Below are 16,766 nucleotides of genomic sequence, written 5' to 3' on the forward strand. Positions count from 1 at the left end.
AAACCTGTAACCCTAAGGGCAACCTTCTCTCTTCATTGCTAGAGTCCCGATGGTTTTTGAAATGCTTCCTTAAGATGGAACCAATGCCTTTGTCATTTCCATCTCTGCTACCTCCTCTTTCAGGTGCCAAATTAATAAAGTCTAAGTCTTCTCCCATAATGAAGTTTTATCTTTTTATATTTTAAGAATAGTATGTACCCACAAAGCCCTTTCTTCCCATGGCTGAACAGGTGCAGAACATTCAGCCTTTTAACACCTGTGTAAGGAGGAGAGATTGGTTTCCTTCCCACTCTGGACCCTTAACACTGGTTCCTGGATCTTGTCCGACTTTTCTGGCAAGTTTTTTCTTGGCATCATTTGTATAGGTGGAGAATTGTTTTGTGTTTTTCTTTCACCCATTCTCCTCCTGGACTGACTATTCTAGTTCAGACCTTGGAAACCTAAGAAACCAGTTGTATTCTGGAGAAGGGTGTGGCTGCCTCCTATGATGTCACTGCTGAAGGTGGTGGATACACCCTTTATTCCCAAAGCTTCTCTGATCTCCCAGACCTTGTCTGAAACTTCACTTAAACCCCTGACCTTTTCTGCTTCGGTTAAGCCTTATTATGGCTATAGTACTAATATACTATTGGGGTTCTTAGATTGACACCACTCTAAAAAGAAAAACCTAACAAGTCCTCTTCTCTACATGTTTCTGAAAACTTAAAAAGGCTTGAAACTTAAAACTCCTGAACTCAGGTGTTGACTAGATCATACTGGGAATCGAGTACATGACTGCAACCAACATGATAGGGAACCAGTACTGAGAAAGTCTGGTCTGATTCCCAAAAATCACTGTATGATTTAAGCCCATTCCCAAACTGCTTTGGGTTCCATTTTCATCACATATAAAAACAGATGAATTCTTCCTGTTCTAGGTTGTTATAAGTGCTTTGAAAACAAAAATATTTAATATTAGGACTTTACAGCAATCCACACAGCAAACTATAGCCCTAATACTCTGGAGGTATTTTGATTTTGGAGTTCAAAACAATAAGAAAATAAAGTATTGGTGATGTTGGATGTTTAAGACTCACAGTTTCAAAACAGTAGTCTCTGGTCTTTGTATGAATGAACAGTAAGTATGACATTACATTTTGGAGAAAAAAAATCTCATAATTTCTAACATAGGTTCTGTGAGTGGTATTTGATGTGGTCTCGTACTCAAGAGAGAGGATTTCAGAAAGAAGTGACGTTGTTTGTGGAGAAATAAAACCACTCTGGGTTAGTCTTGGGATAGGCGAATCAAAGGGTTGAAAGTGATGGAGTCTTTGATATATATATTTTTAATCCCAGCTCTTAAAAGAAGGTATTAATACCTTCTTTTAACTACCAAACAGAACATCCATCAGCACAAACCGCATAAGAGCGCTCTGGGGCTCTGAGCCTGAAGGGTCTCCATGAAGCTCAGGGTGGATCCTGACATGCAGTTTTTCCCCTGAGAAACTTGTAGGAGCTTGTGGTCAGAACTGGATGCTGTGTTCATTTTTAGCTTCTAGCTCTCACCCTGTTTCCTGAGAAATGCCAGGGGCTTTGAAGTAGGCCATTGTCTAACATCTCCAGGCCCAGGGGACTTTAAGATGACTCCCCCTTCCTTTTAGGGTATCAGAGAATGCATTTTTCTTACACTGATTTTGGGACTCATTACCACTTTTATGTGGGGACACAGAAGCCATGGTAATCTGTTTTCTTCTTATAGACTTTGATGATAGTTTCTTAGGGTCATTTTGGTTTCTTGTTTTAATTTTCTTGCTGTTTTTTTTTGCCAAAAACATAAGTAAATTTGGATCTCAGAAGAAAAGCAGATTCTTTTCCTCTTCTTTTTTCTGCTTTTCTCCTCCCTCCATCCCTTCCCCTTTCCCTTCACCCCTTCCCTGTGCACCCTTCTTTGCTTTCTTGGCAGTGTCTCTGGAATACTAACCATGCCTGAGAATTCAGATGACCTCTGAAGGGTTGCTCTGGAGGGTGAGGGTGGGGACACGTGCTGGAACCCTCACATGTGAACAAACTAGCCTCACATCCTGGTACCTTTTGTGTTCTTTTCCACCCCAGGGAGTTCTGTCCAACATCTCGTCCATCACCGATCTTGGTGGCTTTGACCCAGTGTGGCTCTTCCTTGTGGTCGGAGGAGTGATGTTCATTTTGGGATTTGCAGGGTGCATAGGAGCACTAAGGGAAAACACTTTCCTTCTCAAATTTGTAAGTATCACACTTTCTGCTTGCAGATTTCAAAGCCAAACTCTTATCTTATATCAAGAGGTCACCCTGGTTTCAGGCAAGATGGTGAGCTGTACCAAAGACAGTGATAAAAAACATGGCCCGGGTGCTGTTTTTCTTTCAGCAGTGGTTTCTAGCCTGTAAGAAATCTCAGTCCCAACCCTGATCATCCCTCCTGAATAATGTAAACTTCATCCACCAAGCTATCCTTAAAGAATTTTTTTGGGGGGAGGGGGCTAACAGGGATTGAACTCAGGGCACTCAACCACTGAGCCACATCCCCAACCCTTTTTTTGTATTTTATTTAGAGACAGGGTTTCACTGAGTTGCTTAGCACCTCACCATTGCTGAGGCTGGCTTTGAACTCGAAATCTTCCTGCCTCAGCTTCCCAAGATGCTGGGATTACAGGTGTGCACCACCACACCCAGCTATCCTTAGAGATTTTATACATGTGTATCACAAATGTAGTCTAATCCCTAAAGTAGATTTAGGACAAAGGTGAGTATATATATATTTCTTCTTTTAAGTGATTTCCTCCCTTTTTTATGCAAATGGTAAATAGAAAGCTGTGTAGATATTGGGATGTAGGAACCAGGCTTAACCACAGTGACAGTGGCCTGTCAGGTTAAATCTGGTTTTAGTAAACATAGAGAAACAGTAAAAGGTAGATCTTGGCCAGTACAAAGTTCTCCTTGGTATGACCAGCATAATTTTTAGTTCCTTTACAGAGTGTTTGTGTGATTGCTATTAGCGTGAATATTTGCAGAGGAGAGCTTTTACTAGGATTAGAAGGAAAATTAAAGAATGAAAAGTGAAGCCTTCTCTTTGGAGATTGTATCTAAAGAAGTACAAACGGCATATGCTGCGTATTTGTATATGAAATAGAATTGGTAAATGTAGCCAGTGTGCCTGTGGATGTGGAACTTGGCATTCTGGTGCGTCCTGTATACAAAGCATCTATTCCCCTCTCCAGGAACAGGGAAGTGATTAAATGATGATCCTTTTTATGGTAGGGGAAGATGGTAGGGATTTCCAGAGAACCTTTTTGTTTTTGGTACTGGGGACTGAACCTAGGGGTGCTGAACCTAGGGGTGCTTAACCACTAATCACATCCCCAACTCTTTTTTTCTTTTTTTTTTTTTTTATCTTAAGCTTTGCTAAGGTGCTAAGGCTGGCCTTGAACTCATCATCCTCTTGCCTCAACTTCCCGAGTAGCTGGGATTATAAGCATGCACCACCATGCCCAGCTTCAGAGAACCATGTTTGCATAACTAAAATCCTTTCCAATATTTGTTGACATGACATCATGAAGGATCATTTTCATTTAAAACGAGAGCTTATCCTAGAACCCGTCCCAACAGCGGTGTGGCCTGCGGTTCTCTTCCCCAACATTTCTGACAACTTTTCTCCAACATGACTAAGAAGGCATTTACTACACCCCACCCAGCCTGATCCATTTTGAATTTAGGCAGCTCTGACTGTGAGAAAGAGACTGTTATCCTGAAAGTTCATGTGATTTATGCTATCAGAAAACCCAGAAGTATTTGGTTGTAGGTACAGTTTAATGAGCAGCTAGTTCTCTCTATATGGGGCTATAGTAAGAGTAGCTAGTTTCCCAAGACTCTAACTGCTTTATCTTCTAGATTCATACTTGCACACACATAGGATTCATTCTTGCCTTGCCAGACCTGTGGAGCCTCCAGGAGAGGTTTGCCCCGACCCTGACCTGCCAGTCCACCAGCTTTCTGACAAGGCACTCTGAATGCTGAGCTTGCTCAACCTTTCCATAGTCTGTTTAGGCCCTATCATTCTTACCTGTTGTCACTGTTTTATCCGTTTCAGCCTCCATGTCCCCAAATATAAGATCCCCATTAATGTGATTTACTTAAATATAGTTTCATTAAAAATAGTAGTTTATAAAACCCCATGTAGAAAATAAAAAATATTGTGCTATTTTTTTGGCTTTTTTTTAATTCTTGGAGAATATTTTTAAGGGCCTCTCTCTTCAGTCCAAACTATGAAAATTGGCTGAGAATGTTTGTCAGGAAGGAGCTATGAGATAAGTAGGAAATAAATGTCAGCATGCCTTTACACAGACTTAGATATCTAAGACCAGGACTCTTGCTGAGGGAAAATCCTACAGTGAAGGGATGTGGAGCTTCCTGGTTGACTGAGGCCCTAGGATGAAGCCTGTGAGTTCATTTCTGCCCTTCTGGAAATAGGAGAAGTTAGCTCACAAGGCCTGGGGCATGTAGGTTTCCAAATATTTGAAATCAATTAAACTTGGACTTGATATTTGATATGTATATTATGTAACCTGAGAAAATGTATCAGGGGAACTGGAAAATGAGCTTCCCTAACCTTTACAGAGATGAGAACCAAAAATCTCATTAAAATCTTTGCGTGACTTCTGTCTTGCTGTTTTGTGTGTGTGCACAACGGGCATGCTAGTTATGATTTTATCATCTCTGTAGCGTAGGAACTATCGCATTTACATGTTTGAGGTGGTACTCAGTTAAGGAAAGGGTACTGTATTAAAGGAGGTAGGCACTGAGCAAAGTGGTATGATTTTTTTTTCTTTTTTTCCAGATTAAGGGAAGCTTAATTTGAAATTATTGGTATCATTGATGATAATTAAGAACTGTTTACATTTTATTTCCAGTGAACTCATCAAGGAACGATAACCAGGAATTCTCTGGGAACCTGAAGAACTGAGTTGGAGGGTCTAGAATTGGAGTCTAAACCTTGGGGTCCTAGATTTTGGCAGATACTTGATTTCCTCCTTCTAGCCCTCCTGCCACATCCTTCCTCACAGAGCCACACCTGGCACTCTAGATAAGCACTCAGCTATAGTGGTGTGAGACTCCATCCCACTGCCCTTTCCCACCCCATTCTCTACCCCCAGATCACTTAAGACTGTAATATCTTTGAAGACAGGTTTATGGTCTTACTCATCATTGCTTCTGCAGATCCTGCCTTACCACAGGGGCATTAGGGTCATTCAGTTGACGTTTGCTGAGTGAATAAAAGTTTTTGAACCCCTCCCTCTACACATTCTCTCTTGGCTGGCAGCTTGGGGTCTGATTGTTGAAGTTAGAAACCACAGGCCACTGAGTCCCCAGTGCCTCCTTAGCTACTCACTGTTCTGCAGCCTTCAGGACCTCTGACCAGCAGGTGTGGTCCCAGTGTCACCCTCTGCTGTTCTCACGCAAGAGTTTGTCTATAATGTGCCCTCTGCTCCTCCATAGCCCCATTTCTCATAATCTATTTTTGTTTAAAAAAATTGAGAAGGGTAAGGATGTGGGAGTGATTGAGGTGGAAAGAACGGTGGGCATGAACAAGAGTCAGTAAATGAATAAGTGAAGGCTCTTCTGAGGATTCTAGAAGGAAGGGAGATTTCTCCAGAGTTAAGAGCAATTACCACATTGCTTTATGGTCTCTAGCCCTAAACTCTTCTTATCTACATGAGCCACAAGTCTCCCTTTGGCTGCATTTTGATGTTATTTAAAACGTTTCCTGAGCTTGGTGCTTCCCAGAGGAAGCCAAGTACAGCTAGCATTCTCCAGAAAGCCCTTAACCCAGGGGCTCATTCTGTTTTTACAATTGGAAATTATTTTCATGTCACATTCACACTTCCCCCCACTTCCTCTTTGACTTCTTTGTCCAAGATGAACCAATCTGTTATTTCATGCTGTACAGCAGGTGCAAAGAGGAATTAAAACTGTGTCTGAATCCATAAAAAGGATATATTGCATAAAGAATCAAGGCCACAGTACGAGTGACAGATGATTGTAAAATATTGGGATAATCTATCTTTCAAGTTAGAAAAAAGGTTGCTAGAGGTAGAGGCGGGTCATTGTTCAGATGTCTGGCAGTACATTAATCACGAGAAATTCATTAGGCATTAATGTGGGTCTAATGAGAAATTCCTGTGACTCATGTTTGCTTATGGGCTTTGTTGGTTAATTATCAAGTGGAACTCCAGAGACTCTAAAATGTGATTATGAATTGATTTTTAATTTTTAAAAATTCTTTCTTGGAGTGTAATATTCTATTACTAAATCTTAAGAAACTGAAGATTTTGTGGTTTGGAGATGTGTAACAATCAACTGTAATTACAAACCTTTTCAGAGAGTAACTATGTAACTACATGGGATCAAAACAGCCCTTTTAACTGTGTTCTGTGTATGTGTCTTTCGTCTAGTTTTCTGTGTTCCTGGGAATTATTTTCTTCCTGGAGCTCACTGCTGGGGTTTTGGCATTTGTTTTCAAAGACTGGATCAAAGACCAGCTGTATTTCTTTATAAACAACAACATCAGAGCGTACAGGGATGACATTGATTTGCAAAACCTTATAGACTTCACCCAGGAATATGTAAGTTCAAATCTGGTTTATTTTAAAGTTGAAAGTCTTCTCAAAAGGATGACCCCACAATACTCTTCTAATTTCTACATCTCTGCCAGCTAGAAACGTCTCTGACTTTTCTGCATATTTTTTTTTCTTTGTCCGCTTGTATATTATTTTTTCACTCTGTGACTTATAGGATTTGAGTCTAAAATGGAAATGTTCAATTTTCACTTGTGTCAGTTTCTGTTAGAGGAACAAAGAAGAAAACTTGAGCAAAAAGGTTATAATCATAGTGGTCCTTCCCTATCAGCCTTTGAAGAACATTGTTCTCCTGTGGGCTTAAAGTTTTATTTGGTTATTAAATATGGATTCTTTCTTGTTCCTTGACTCCCTTTTTGGTAACCCTTCCTACTTCCCAATTTGTCATGATGTACTTCATAGACTATTTGTCAGCAAAGTTCCTAAAATATGCCTATTCATATATTATTATAACATGTGCAGCAGTTAAAACTAAAAATTTAGAAGCTCCTAACCCTAGGAGTTCTCCTGCTCCCTAGCCTTCCAGCCAGTGGGGAATCTGTGCACAAGAGTCTCACCCAACCCTCAGGTGTGTGAACTTGACTATGTGAACAGCTAACTCAATGCAAGTAAAGAAGCAGGCACGGGCACTGGTTGTGAGAGAAACCACCCTTCCTCACTGGGCATCAGCCCTGGGCTGTGAGCCGTGTGTTTCGAATGGCGCACCAGCAGTTGTCCAGAGCAAGCTGTAGGTGGGGTGTGTAACCGAGCCCCATTTCATCTCCTCGGCAGACTTCATGTTCTGTTAGGTCATAGTGGATGTGAGCTCACACTCCCCCAGTACTTTTCATGACTCGTTTGCATGACAAACCTGATGAAGCTTTGGGACAGACCTTGAGATGCACAGCCCAAGCCCTCGGAGGCCCAGCTGAGCTTGAAGAACATGCGTGCACACAGCGTCCTGAAGTGCTGTCTGCTTTGTTCGGAAATACTATTGTTTCATGTGATTTTATTTTTATATCATGTAGTTTGGGATTTTGAAGTAGCTGTTGGTCCTGAAAGCCTTACAGTGGTCAAAACTTTGTATTAATTTAATTCAAAGCAGTAGAGATAGTCTAGCACAGAGGGTTAGTAGGGGTCTTATGGAATAGCCCTTGAATATGGCTCCACTTAAGACCTACTCAGTATATTATATTTTAAAGTTGAAAATGTAAATGTATATTCTTGTTTTTAAAAATTCAGAACAGAAACAAGTGTAATGGAAGCAACCCTGTATGACTTTTAGGATATGAATATGTTCACTAACATTTTTTTTTCTGGGCTTATAGGGCCTTGGGCATGCTAGAAAAGTGCTCTACCACTGAGTTATGTCCCCAGCCTGATGTTCACTATTTTGATTATGGTGATAGTTTCACAATGCTATGTCACACTTACCAAATTATATAGTTGGTATATTATTATAGAATGTGCAGTTTACTGTATGTCAGTAAAAACCATTAAAATATGGAGATCAAAACTTTAAGCCCACCTACAGGCCAGTTTCCTCCTTCAGATGCTGCCATCTTGTTAATGATCCTTCTAGAATATTCTTACAGATCCTTCTAGAAGATTTCGAAGCCAAACTGATCCTGTTCTTAGTGAGCTCTTGCTGTACAACACTCATATCCACCAACACCATGGGTTTCATTGATCATTTAAATCACATGCCAACACATCTTTGTAAACCTTCAGCCTTAATTACTCTGGAAGCTTTTACAGGGGCCATTTAGGTTCTGTTTGGCTGAAAAACTTAATTCTGAGACAGAAGAGAAGGTTAGAGCTGGCAGAGGCTGGGTGTCATTTTGGCGGGTGTGAGTGTAGGCGCCTGATCGCCTCCAAGTCAAGATGTTCTAATTGTCTCCTGTTTGCTCTAGTGGCAGTGCTGTGGGGCTTTTGGAGCTGATGATTGGAACCTAAATATTTACTTCAATTGCACAGATTCCAATGCAAGTCGAGAGCGCTGCGGCGTGCCGTTCTCCTGCTGTACTAAAGATCCGGCGGTGAGTGACTGCCAGCAAACAGTTGGCCTGCTCTGTGCGCCACAGCGAGGGTGTGAGGGATGGGTAGAGCGATTTTGTCATGAAACTTCTTCTTACCTGCCTTTGGCTAATTGGAACTCCTGTAGGGGGTAGAGCGCTCGGATCTTCTGGTAGGAGCAATCATCCCTGGCATTAATGTAGCAGTCTATGCTGGTTCCCAGGCCAAGGTATTAATGCACATTTAAGTTCAGAACATTTCTACCAGCAGATGCCACCATTATCTTGCCTTTTCAGGTGAAGAGACCAAGGCACATGGAGTGTCCGTCACTTTCTCAGGCTCACTCTTCTGCCAGTGATGGAACCAAGCACCAAATGGCAGCAGCCTGCCCATATCGCTTGTTATCACTTCTTTATGAGAAGGTTGGGCTCACACGAGAGCTCTCCATTAGTTGGGGGCTCATAACCCTCTTCTTCCCAGCCAAGTTCCTAGGGAAGGTATTGGGAGCAGAGGGACAGTTTGAGACACCTGGGGCTAGACTACTTCTTAGCAAGACCATAGCCTCCCAGGCTCTTGGGCGTCATAATAACTACAGTAACTGCTGTTTGCATATTATTTTTAAAAAGAAACCATTAAATAACCCTATTTATAAGCCAATCCTTTATACCACAGTTTTGATTATATCTTGGAGTCAAAGGATTCAGCCTGGTAAACAGAATGACTGAAAATGCAATTCCTTGTTATACGTGAAAAGCCAGAATTGGGTGTTAGAAATGGAGGTTGTCCCACACTCATCCCTGCGTGCTCCTAGCTACATGCCTTCCTGGACTCCAGTGTCCTTCTTAGTCCTTCAGTCCCCAGGTGTCCTCCCCCTGGCTTGTCCTTGCCCCCAATGAGTGGAGCCAGGAGAGCATAGATGAGTTCCAAGGGTTGCTCACTTGCAAGGTAGAGGCCATGGTCCTCTTTAAGAGAGGCTGTGGTCTTGGTGTTGTGGTGGGCAGGCCTTCTCCACCAGCTCGGGTTTAGCCTGGGCTGTGTTTCTTGGTCTGAAGGAGACTGAGAATTACTAAGAACTGTCCACCTCTGGTCCTGATGGCTCGTTTCCTGCCGGCTCGTTTATCCCCCTCCTAGGGCAGAGAATGCCCATCTCTGGGCTTGAGGTGCCCACTCTGGTGGTCTTGCCACTGGCCAGCAGACACTGAATTGTGTGCTCCCTGTCTCCAGGTCCTGTCTAATATTAATAGTCCATTATAAGAATTCAGAAGATTCTCGGGAGTCACTAGGCTTCTCCTTTCAACTACAGAGATTTTCAGTAAAACTGTTTTATTCTCTGAGATCTAAGCTAAGAAAATCTACCTACTACTCCTCAGAGGGAAAGAATAAACTAACTCAAAAAAGTGGAACCCAAGTGTCTGATCAGGTCCTGGGAGATGTTAGGCTGCCCGTGTGATAGGTAGTCAGGACTGTGTTTGTTTGTTTTTAATTATTGAAGTAATGCATTCTTGTTGAAAAACCATCTAAACAATACAGAAGTTTGTAGATTAAAATGTATGAGTATGTGCTTGGCCCACACAGGCCCTGGGTTTATGCTTAACATGCAACCCGCACCATATACACACACAAAAATATAAGAGACCTCCCTCCCCACCAAAAAAAATTAAGGTACTTACTGTGTCCTTCAGGTTTTGTTTTAATCTACTTCCTCCATTCTTTGCACCCCTTAAGCTCCTTAGGGTTGTTTGTCGGCAGCACTTTGAGTCTTGAGCTTCCTACATAATGGATTTGTCCTGTTCGAGATTCCCCGAGCCTCCATTTTCCTCATGTATAAAATAGGGCATATTTTCATACCTATTTCTGAAAATTGTTATCATGATTACATGGGATAGCATAGCTAAAGTGTTTAACATAGTTCTACCATCTGTATACCCCTGTAGACATTTATTACTGACACTTGCTGGGGGGCTTCTGCCCATTTCTAGATGGATTTTCTGTTTAATTTCACTTTTCTTTTTCTTTCTTTACCAGGAAGATGTCATCAATACTCAGTGTGGCTACGATGCCAGGCAAAAACCAGTAAGTGGAATCTCATCTTGCCACTTAGCACGCAGGGTGTTTGGAGGCGCTTTTGCATATGCACAGTGCTGTATCTGTGACACTCTGCTCTCCTCTTCCCTTGTGAAGGAAGTTGACCAGCAGATTGTAATCTACACAAAAGGCTGTGTGCCCCAGTTTGAGAAGTGGCTGCAGGACAATTTAACCATCGTGGCTGGTATTTTCATAGGCATTGCATTGCTGCAGGTAAGACAAGGTCCTTTATGGATAACACAGGGAAATGGTGCCCCAGGAGAGCCCTCACCAGGACAGAAGCTTTGCACAATCACCTGAGTGTCATTGTTGTTAAAACACATTGGAGGGCTGCAAACAGACCAAACTATTCCATTTGCATTTTTTTTTAAGATTTGATTTTAGATCCTGAAATACTGTAGGAAATCTTATTTATTTATATTTTCATTTTCAAGATGGAGAAATTAACTAGATCGCTAGTTGCCTGATAGTGTTCTCTTGTTTCCATGAGCTCAGTCATACTGCATTGCAATAACTGGGGCAGACTTGAATAGTCAGAGTAGATCTCAGTGATGAGATTAGAGCTTTGGGAAGCTTCAGAGATGCTGTGTCCCTTTTTGCTGTCTGGACCAGCTTGCCAAAGTGACAGTGAGGGAAGGAGCACCCACTTTTCCTCCTGAGTGGTCTCAAGAGCTGGACTCTTTATGTTGTTGACATGATACTTTCTTTGGAGATTCACAAACAGGGCACATGGTTGAAAGAAGACCTAAATAAATGGAAAGACATCCTGTGTTCACAGATTGTAAGACTTCATTTTTCAAGCGGCGTTACTCCTCAAATTGACTTACAACTTCATTGCAGTCCTTATCTCAATTCAAACTGCCTTTGTTTCCATAATGAAAAAGCTGATCCCAAAATTCATATGGAAATGTAAGGAACACAGAATAGTCTAAATGAACTAGAAAAAGAACAAATTTGGAGAATTCACACTTATCGATACAAAACCAACTACCAAGCCACATCATCAATCAAGATAGTGTGTGCTCAAATAAGACTAGCCATTGTAGAGCAGAGGAATAGAATTGGAAGTCTATAAATAACCTCATATGTCTATGGTCAGTTTATTTTTGACAAAGGAACAAAACCATTCATTGGGGATAAACCCTCTTTTCAACAAGTAGTGCTGAGAATATTGGATATCTGTGTACCAAAAAGTGATATTAGACCGTTATTTCATATAATATGTAAATATTAACTTAAAATAGATCAAAGACCTAAATATATCCAGGCATGGTGGTGCATGCCTGCAGTCTCAGCTACTCAGGAGGCTGAGGTAGGAGGATTGTTCAAGTACAGAAGTTTGAGACCAACTTGGGCAATGTAGAGAGACCCAAGAAATGAAAAAGAAAAGAATGAAAAGGAAAATAAGAAGAGAGCCAAATAACAGCTAAACTGTGATACTCTAGAAGAATACAGATGCAAATCTTTGTGATTTCTGGATTAAATGTTGCCTTATATATGATAGCAACAAGCAACCCAAGAAAATGTAAATAAATGAACTCCATAAAAATTAAAGAAACTTCTGTGCTGAAAATGGTATTGTTGAGAAAGTAAAAAGTTAACCCACAAAGTTGGAGAAAATATTTTTAAATCATTGTCTTAAAAAGGTCTTTCAAGGGCTGGAGTTGTGGCTCAGTGGTGGAGCACTTGCCTAGCATATGTGAGGCATGGGGTTCAATCCTCAGCACCACATAAAAAAACAAACAAATAAAATAAACTTATAAAAAATAAGAACAACTTTATGACTTAAAAAAAGTTTATCAAGAATATAGAAAAAAATGTTTACAGTCCAACAATAAAAGACCCAGTTTTAAAATGAGCAAAGGATCTTAGTAGACATTTCTCCAAAGAAGATAAAAAATGGCTGATATGCACAGGAAAAGATGCCAACATCATTAGTCTTTAGAAAGTGCAAATAAAAACTGGTATGAGATACCATTTCACACTCAGCGGGATGGCAGAATAAAAAAAGACAAGACAATAATAAGTGTTGGTGAGGATATGGAGAAACTGGAACCCTCACATGCTGCTGGAAGGCATGAAAGGGTGCAGCCTATTTGGAGAACAACTTGGCAGCTCTTAGAAAGTTAAAAATAAAGGTATCATATGGCCCAGTAATTCCAGTCCTAGGAATGTACCCAAAAGGATTGAAAAACATATTCACCAAAAAATTGTGCATAAATGTTCATAGCAGCTTTATTCATAATTATCAAATAAAAGAACAATTCAGATATTCAGTAATTGATGAGTGGATAAACAAAATGTGGTATAGACATAGATAGAATATCATTCAACAACCAGAATGCTTGGCCAAGAATTCACTTGAATCAAAGTGTGAAATATGATATATCAAGAACTATGTAATGTTTTGAACAACCAACAATAAAAATTAATTTAAAAAAAAGAGTCAGTGTGATTTCCTGCTTCAACAGTACTTGGAAAGAACCTGTCATTTGTCCACCACCTGTACTGGCCCCCAGAGCCAGCCCCTCTCCACCTCTCCACCATACCCTCAGACTACCCCAGGATCTTTGCCGTCCCTACCTCTGCCTCTCAGTTAGGTCAAACTGGAGCTCTACCTCCCCTTGTCTGCCTGCCCATCGTTCTACGGCTTTGACCAGGATGATGTGACTCTGAAGAACTTTGCCAGATCTCACCAATCTCACAAGGACAGGGAACATGCTTGGAAACTGATGAAACTCCAGAACTAATGAGGTAGCTCTGTCTTCCTGCAGGATATCAAGAAACCAGACCTTGACAGGGGAGCAGGACACATGCAACTGGCTACTGACAAAATGACCCTCTCTGTGTAACTTTATTGAGACTCATTACCTGAACGATCAGGAAAAATTCCTTAGAGAATTGGGTGACCATGTAATCAACTTCTGCAGAATAGGAGCCCCTGAATCTGTCATGGCAGAAGACCTCTTTGACTAGCACACAGTGATACGTGATAAGCCTTAGGCTGACTGTCCCATGGCCATGGAGTGACTTCCCTGGTCTCAAAGGTAATGCAAGCATGTTGGAGTTACCTTCTCTGTCAGTTGTACCAAAACATTCCCTTAAAGCCAGGAATGGTGGCACACCGTTATAATCCCAGTGACTCAGAAGGCTCAGATAGGAATATCACAAATTCAGGTCTATCCTAGCAACTTAGCAAGGCTTTGTCTCAAAGTAAAAAATAGAAAGGGCTGGGGATATGGCTAATGGTAAAGTGCCCCTGAGTTCAATCCCCAGTACCAAAAAAAAAAAAAAAAAACCTTAAAAAGTTTTAAAATTTGTACCATTGTACCATTTCTTCAAATAAATTTATTACCTTTCCCCCCAAACAGCACACCCCCTCCAAAAAACAAAAACAAAACAATGTGAACTATTGGTACATGAGGATAAAACTTGAGAATATTTTGCTCTATGTAAAAAGACACACTACATATTATATGATTCCATGTATGTGAAATGCCAGAATATCTGATCTATAGAAATTCATTAATACATAGAAATACAGCCAGGGCTATATGGGAGGAGGAATAGAAATGACTGCTTAGGCAAAGAAGGCTTTTTCAAGGGGTAATAAGAATGTCTATAATTAGATAGTGGTGACGGTTGCATAACTTAGTGAATAAACTAAAACCTACTGAATTATTATCATTAAATGGATGCATTTTACAGTACATGAACATGAATTGAATCTCAATTTTTAACAATCAGATTACCAAAAAAAAAAAAAAAAAAAAAAGAACACAGGGCCAAGGAAAAGCTTAATGAATTTAAGAATTTCACTGTTTGACTTGCTTTTTTTTTTTTCCTTCAGATTTTTGGGATATGCCTGGCCCAGAATTTGGTTAGTGATATTGAAGCTGTCAGGGCTAGCTGGTAGAGCCCCTGCAACAGCTGCTGCAAGACACTGGACTGACCCAGCCTTCATCACCCTCCCGCGTGCCGAACTGATATGCAAGCTGTGTGCACCCCGTCACACAGGCATCCTGCAATCCCACCTAATGGAGCTGCCAAGAACTTGTTTCTTTTGTTGGGGGTGTAAAACTGGATAATGCTGCTCACTGACAGAAAAAAAAAAATTTTTTTAATAAGATAGCCAGAACGAAAGTCATTGCGCCGTGAATCTGTACTGTAGCCATGAATTTATGGATGGATGGATGCTTACCAAAAAGGAAATCAAGGCAGGGTGGGGCACCCAGAGGTACATGAATCGGTGGAGAACACAGCCCTGTCCTCCACTTCAGTCACTGGAGGACAGGGAGAGAGAGTTTTGCTTTTCGTCCCACCTTGGAGAGACTGCCTTGTGTTCCGTGGCCTAATGAAGTACATCTTTGCTCAAACTCAGCCCCTTCCTTACCTGGAGGGCAGTGGTGTTTTGGCATCCCTCCGTGTACATTTCAGGGAACTGTTGCCACTGTCGTCTGAAGAGGAAGACAGCTTGCCTTTGGGTTGAGGGTTTGTGATCGTGTTGAGCAGGTAATGTGGGTGGTACTCGTGGTCCGTCCTGGAGCATCTCTTATAAAGTTGTGTATTCCGTGTGCACCGAGCAAGCCTTGGAGACTTCATAATGCCGTATTTTAGCAGGACCACTCTTTTTTCTAAGTAGGCCTGAGCTTTATTTATCAGTGACATCCAAGGAGAAAATGAGGTTAATGAGAGGTGTTAATTAAACACTCCCTCACCCCCACCCTACCAAATTAGTGGTTGGATTCTTTGGAAACTCTGGAATATTCTGGGTTTTGTTGTTTTGTTTTGATTTTTGTTATTGTTCTTGTTTTGTTTTTTCTTGGTCTCCCAAAGGTGAAAGCTATGATATAGTCCCTCTTAAATTTTAAAGTGTTTTTTTTTAACTTGGCTCAAATATTAATTTTGTTTGTATAATCTTAACCTGCATGACCTGTGATTCTAAATCCATCTCCTGTTCCTGCCATCTTTCCTACTGACCTTTTAAAATATTGGTCGGCGTTTATTTCAGAATAGGCCATAGGTTCCCAGCGTTGGGAGATCATGGCATGTTGTCCCAGCCCGGCTGGGAAGAGACGGGCTGTGCCATCACAAAGCTCATGAACTCCACCATCTCTTCCATTGCCAATTTTGGAGCCCCATCCTCTGCACCTTTCTGCATCTTTCTCTCTGAATGGAATTAAACCCAATTCCAAAACAGTGTTGTCACAATCAAAAAGCTTCTAATGATTTTTTTTTTCCTTCTTCCTCCTTGCCAGTTTAGTTTGATTAAAAAGTTAGTGCATGGCCAGAGCTCCTCTGTCCTTTTTGCTTCCTCACCATCAAAATGGTAACAAAGCACAAAAATACTTTGGAGGGGGAGTGCATTAAAGAGGGCAAGTGTTCTTTGACACAAAGAGGAAAACCACTTCCAGGTGCTGCCGCCCCTGCCCTCCACTTCAGATGGGAGGGCAAGTTTTGCTCCCCCAGATTTTAATCCAGCTGGTGTCCCCGGGATGTTGCTCTTTGGTCTGTTGGAGCACTAGGAAAACCACAAGCCTATTTTACAGTGGCGACACATTTGTCAGCTCATAGATGGGCTGCCAGCTAGCATACTTTGTGGAAATTTAGCACAGTTTTCCACTTGAGCCCCATGTGGCATTGTGGTGGCTGATGAATGTGTCAGTCTGCTTAGAGAAAGGACAGATTCTTCTAAAATCTTGTCTCCACAATTTGGATGTGTGTATGACTCTGCATGTGTGTGTCTGTGTCTCTGTATAGGTAGAGATGTTCAGTCGGTATTCTGGATGTAAGAGTATCTTATTTCATTCTCACCCATCCCACGGTTGTCATTTTGTAATGTCCTTCCAACATGGAGAAGACTTGAGCTCTCCAATTGGCACTTTTGTCTTTTTTATTACCTCATTCTCCAGTGAACTCCATCTGACCAGTTGATTCAGAATCAGGCAAGATCCCCACCCTTTTGGCACAGCCAGTGAAAGGCCAAACAGCAAGTCCAAGTGAGTTTTAAATTTTAATTAATCACCCTTTATTTTTTACACT

At 41.2% G+C, this 16,766-nt stretch overlaps 1 protein-coding gene across 1 annotated transcript in view; it reads left to right on the plus strand.

The window, feature by feature from the left end:
* The window catches only part of Tspan5 (tetraspanin 5), a 164,287-nt gene extending 149,417 nt beyond the window's left edge, over nt 1-14,870 (plus strand). Inside the window, exons 3-8 of the mRNA XM_076864432.2 lie at nt 2,092-2,238; nt 6,462-6,632; nt 8,537-8,662; nt 10,665-10,712; nt 10,821-10,937; nt 14,575-14,870. Coding sequence (XP_076720547.1) covers nt 2,092-2,238; nt 6,462-6,632; nt 8,537-8,662; nt 10,665-10,712; nt 10,821-10,937; nt 14,575-14,640 — 675 coding nt within the window. The 3' untranslated portion in view covers nt 14,641-14,870. The remainder of the gene's footprint in view (nt 1-2,091; nt 2,239-6,461; nt 6,633-8,536; nt 8,663-10,664; nt 10,713-10,820; nt 10,938-14,574) is intronic.
* The last annotated feature ends 1,896 nt before the right edge of the window (nt 14,871-16,766 follow it).

The sequence above is a fragment of the Callospermophilus lateralis genome, chromosome 8, assembly GCF_048772815.1.
Source record: "Callospermophilus lateralis isolate mCalLat2 chromosome 8, mCalLat2.hap1, whole genome shotgun sequence".
Classification (NCBI taxonomy): domain Eukaryota; kingdom Metazoa; phylum Chordata; class Mammalia; order Rodentia; family Sciuridae; genus Callospermophilus; species Callospermophilus lateralis.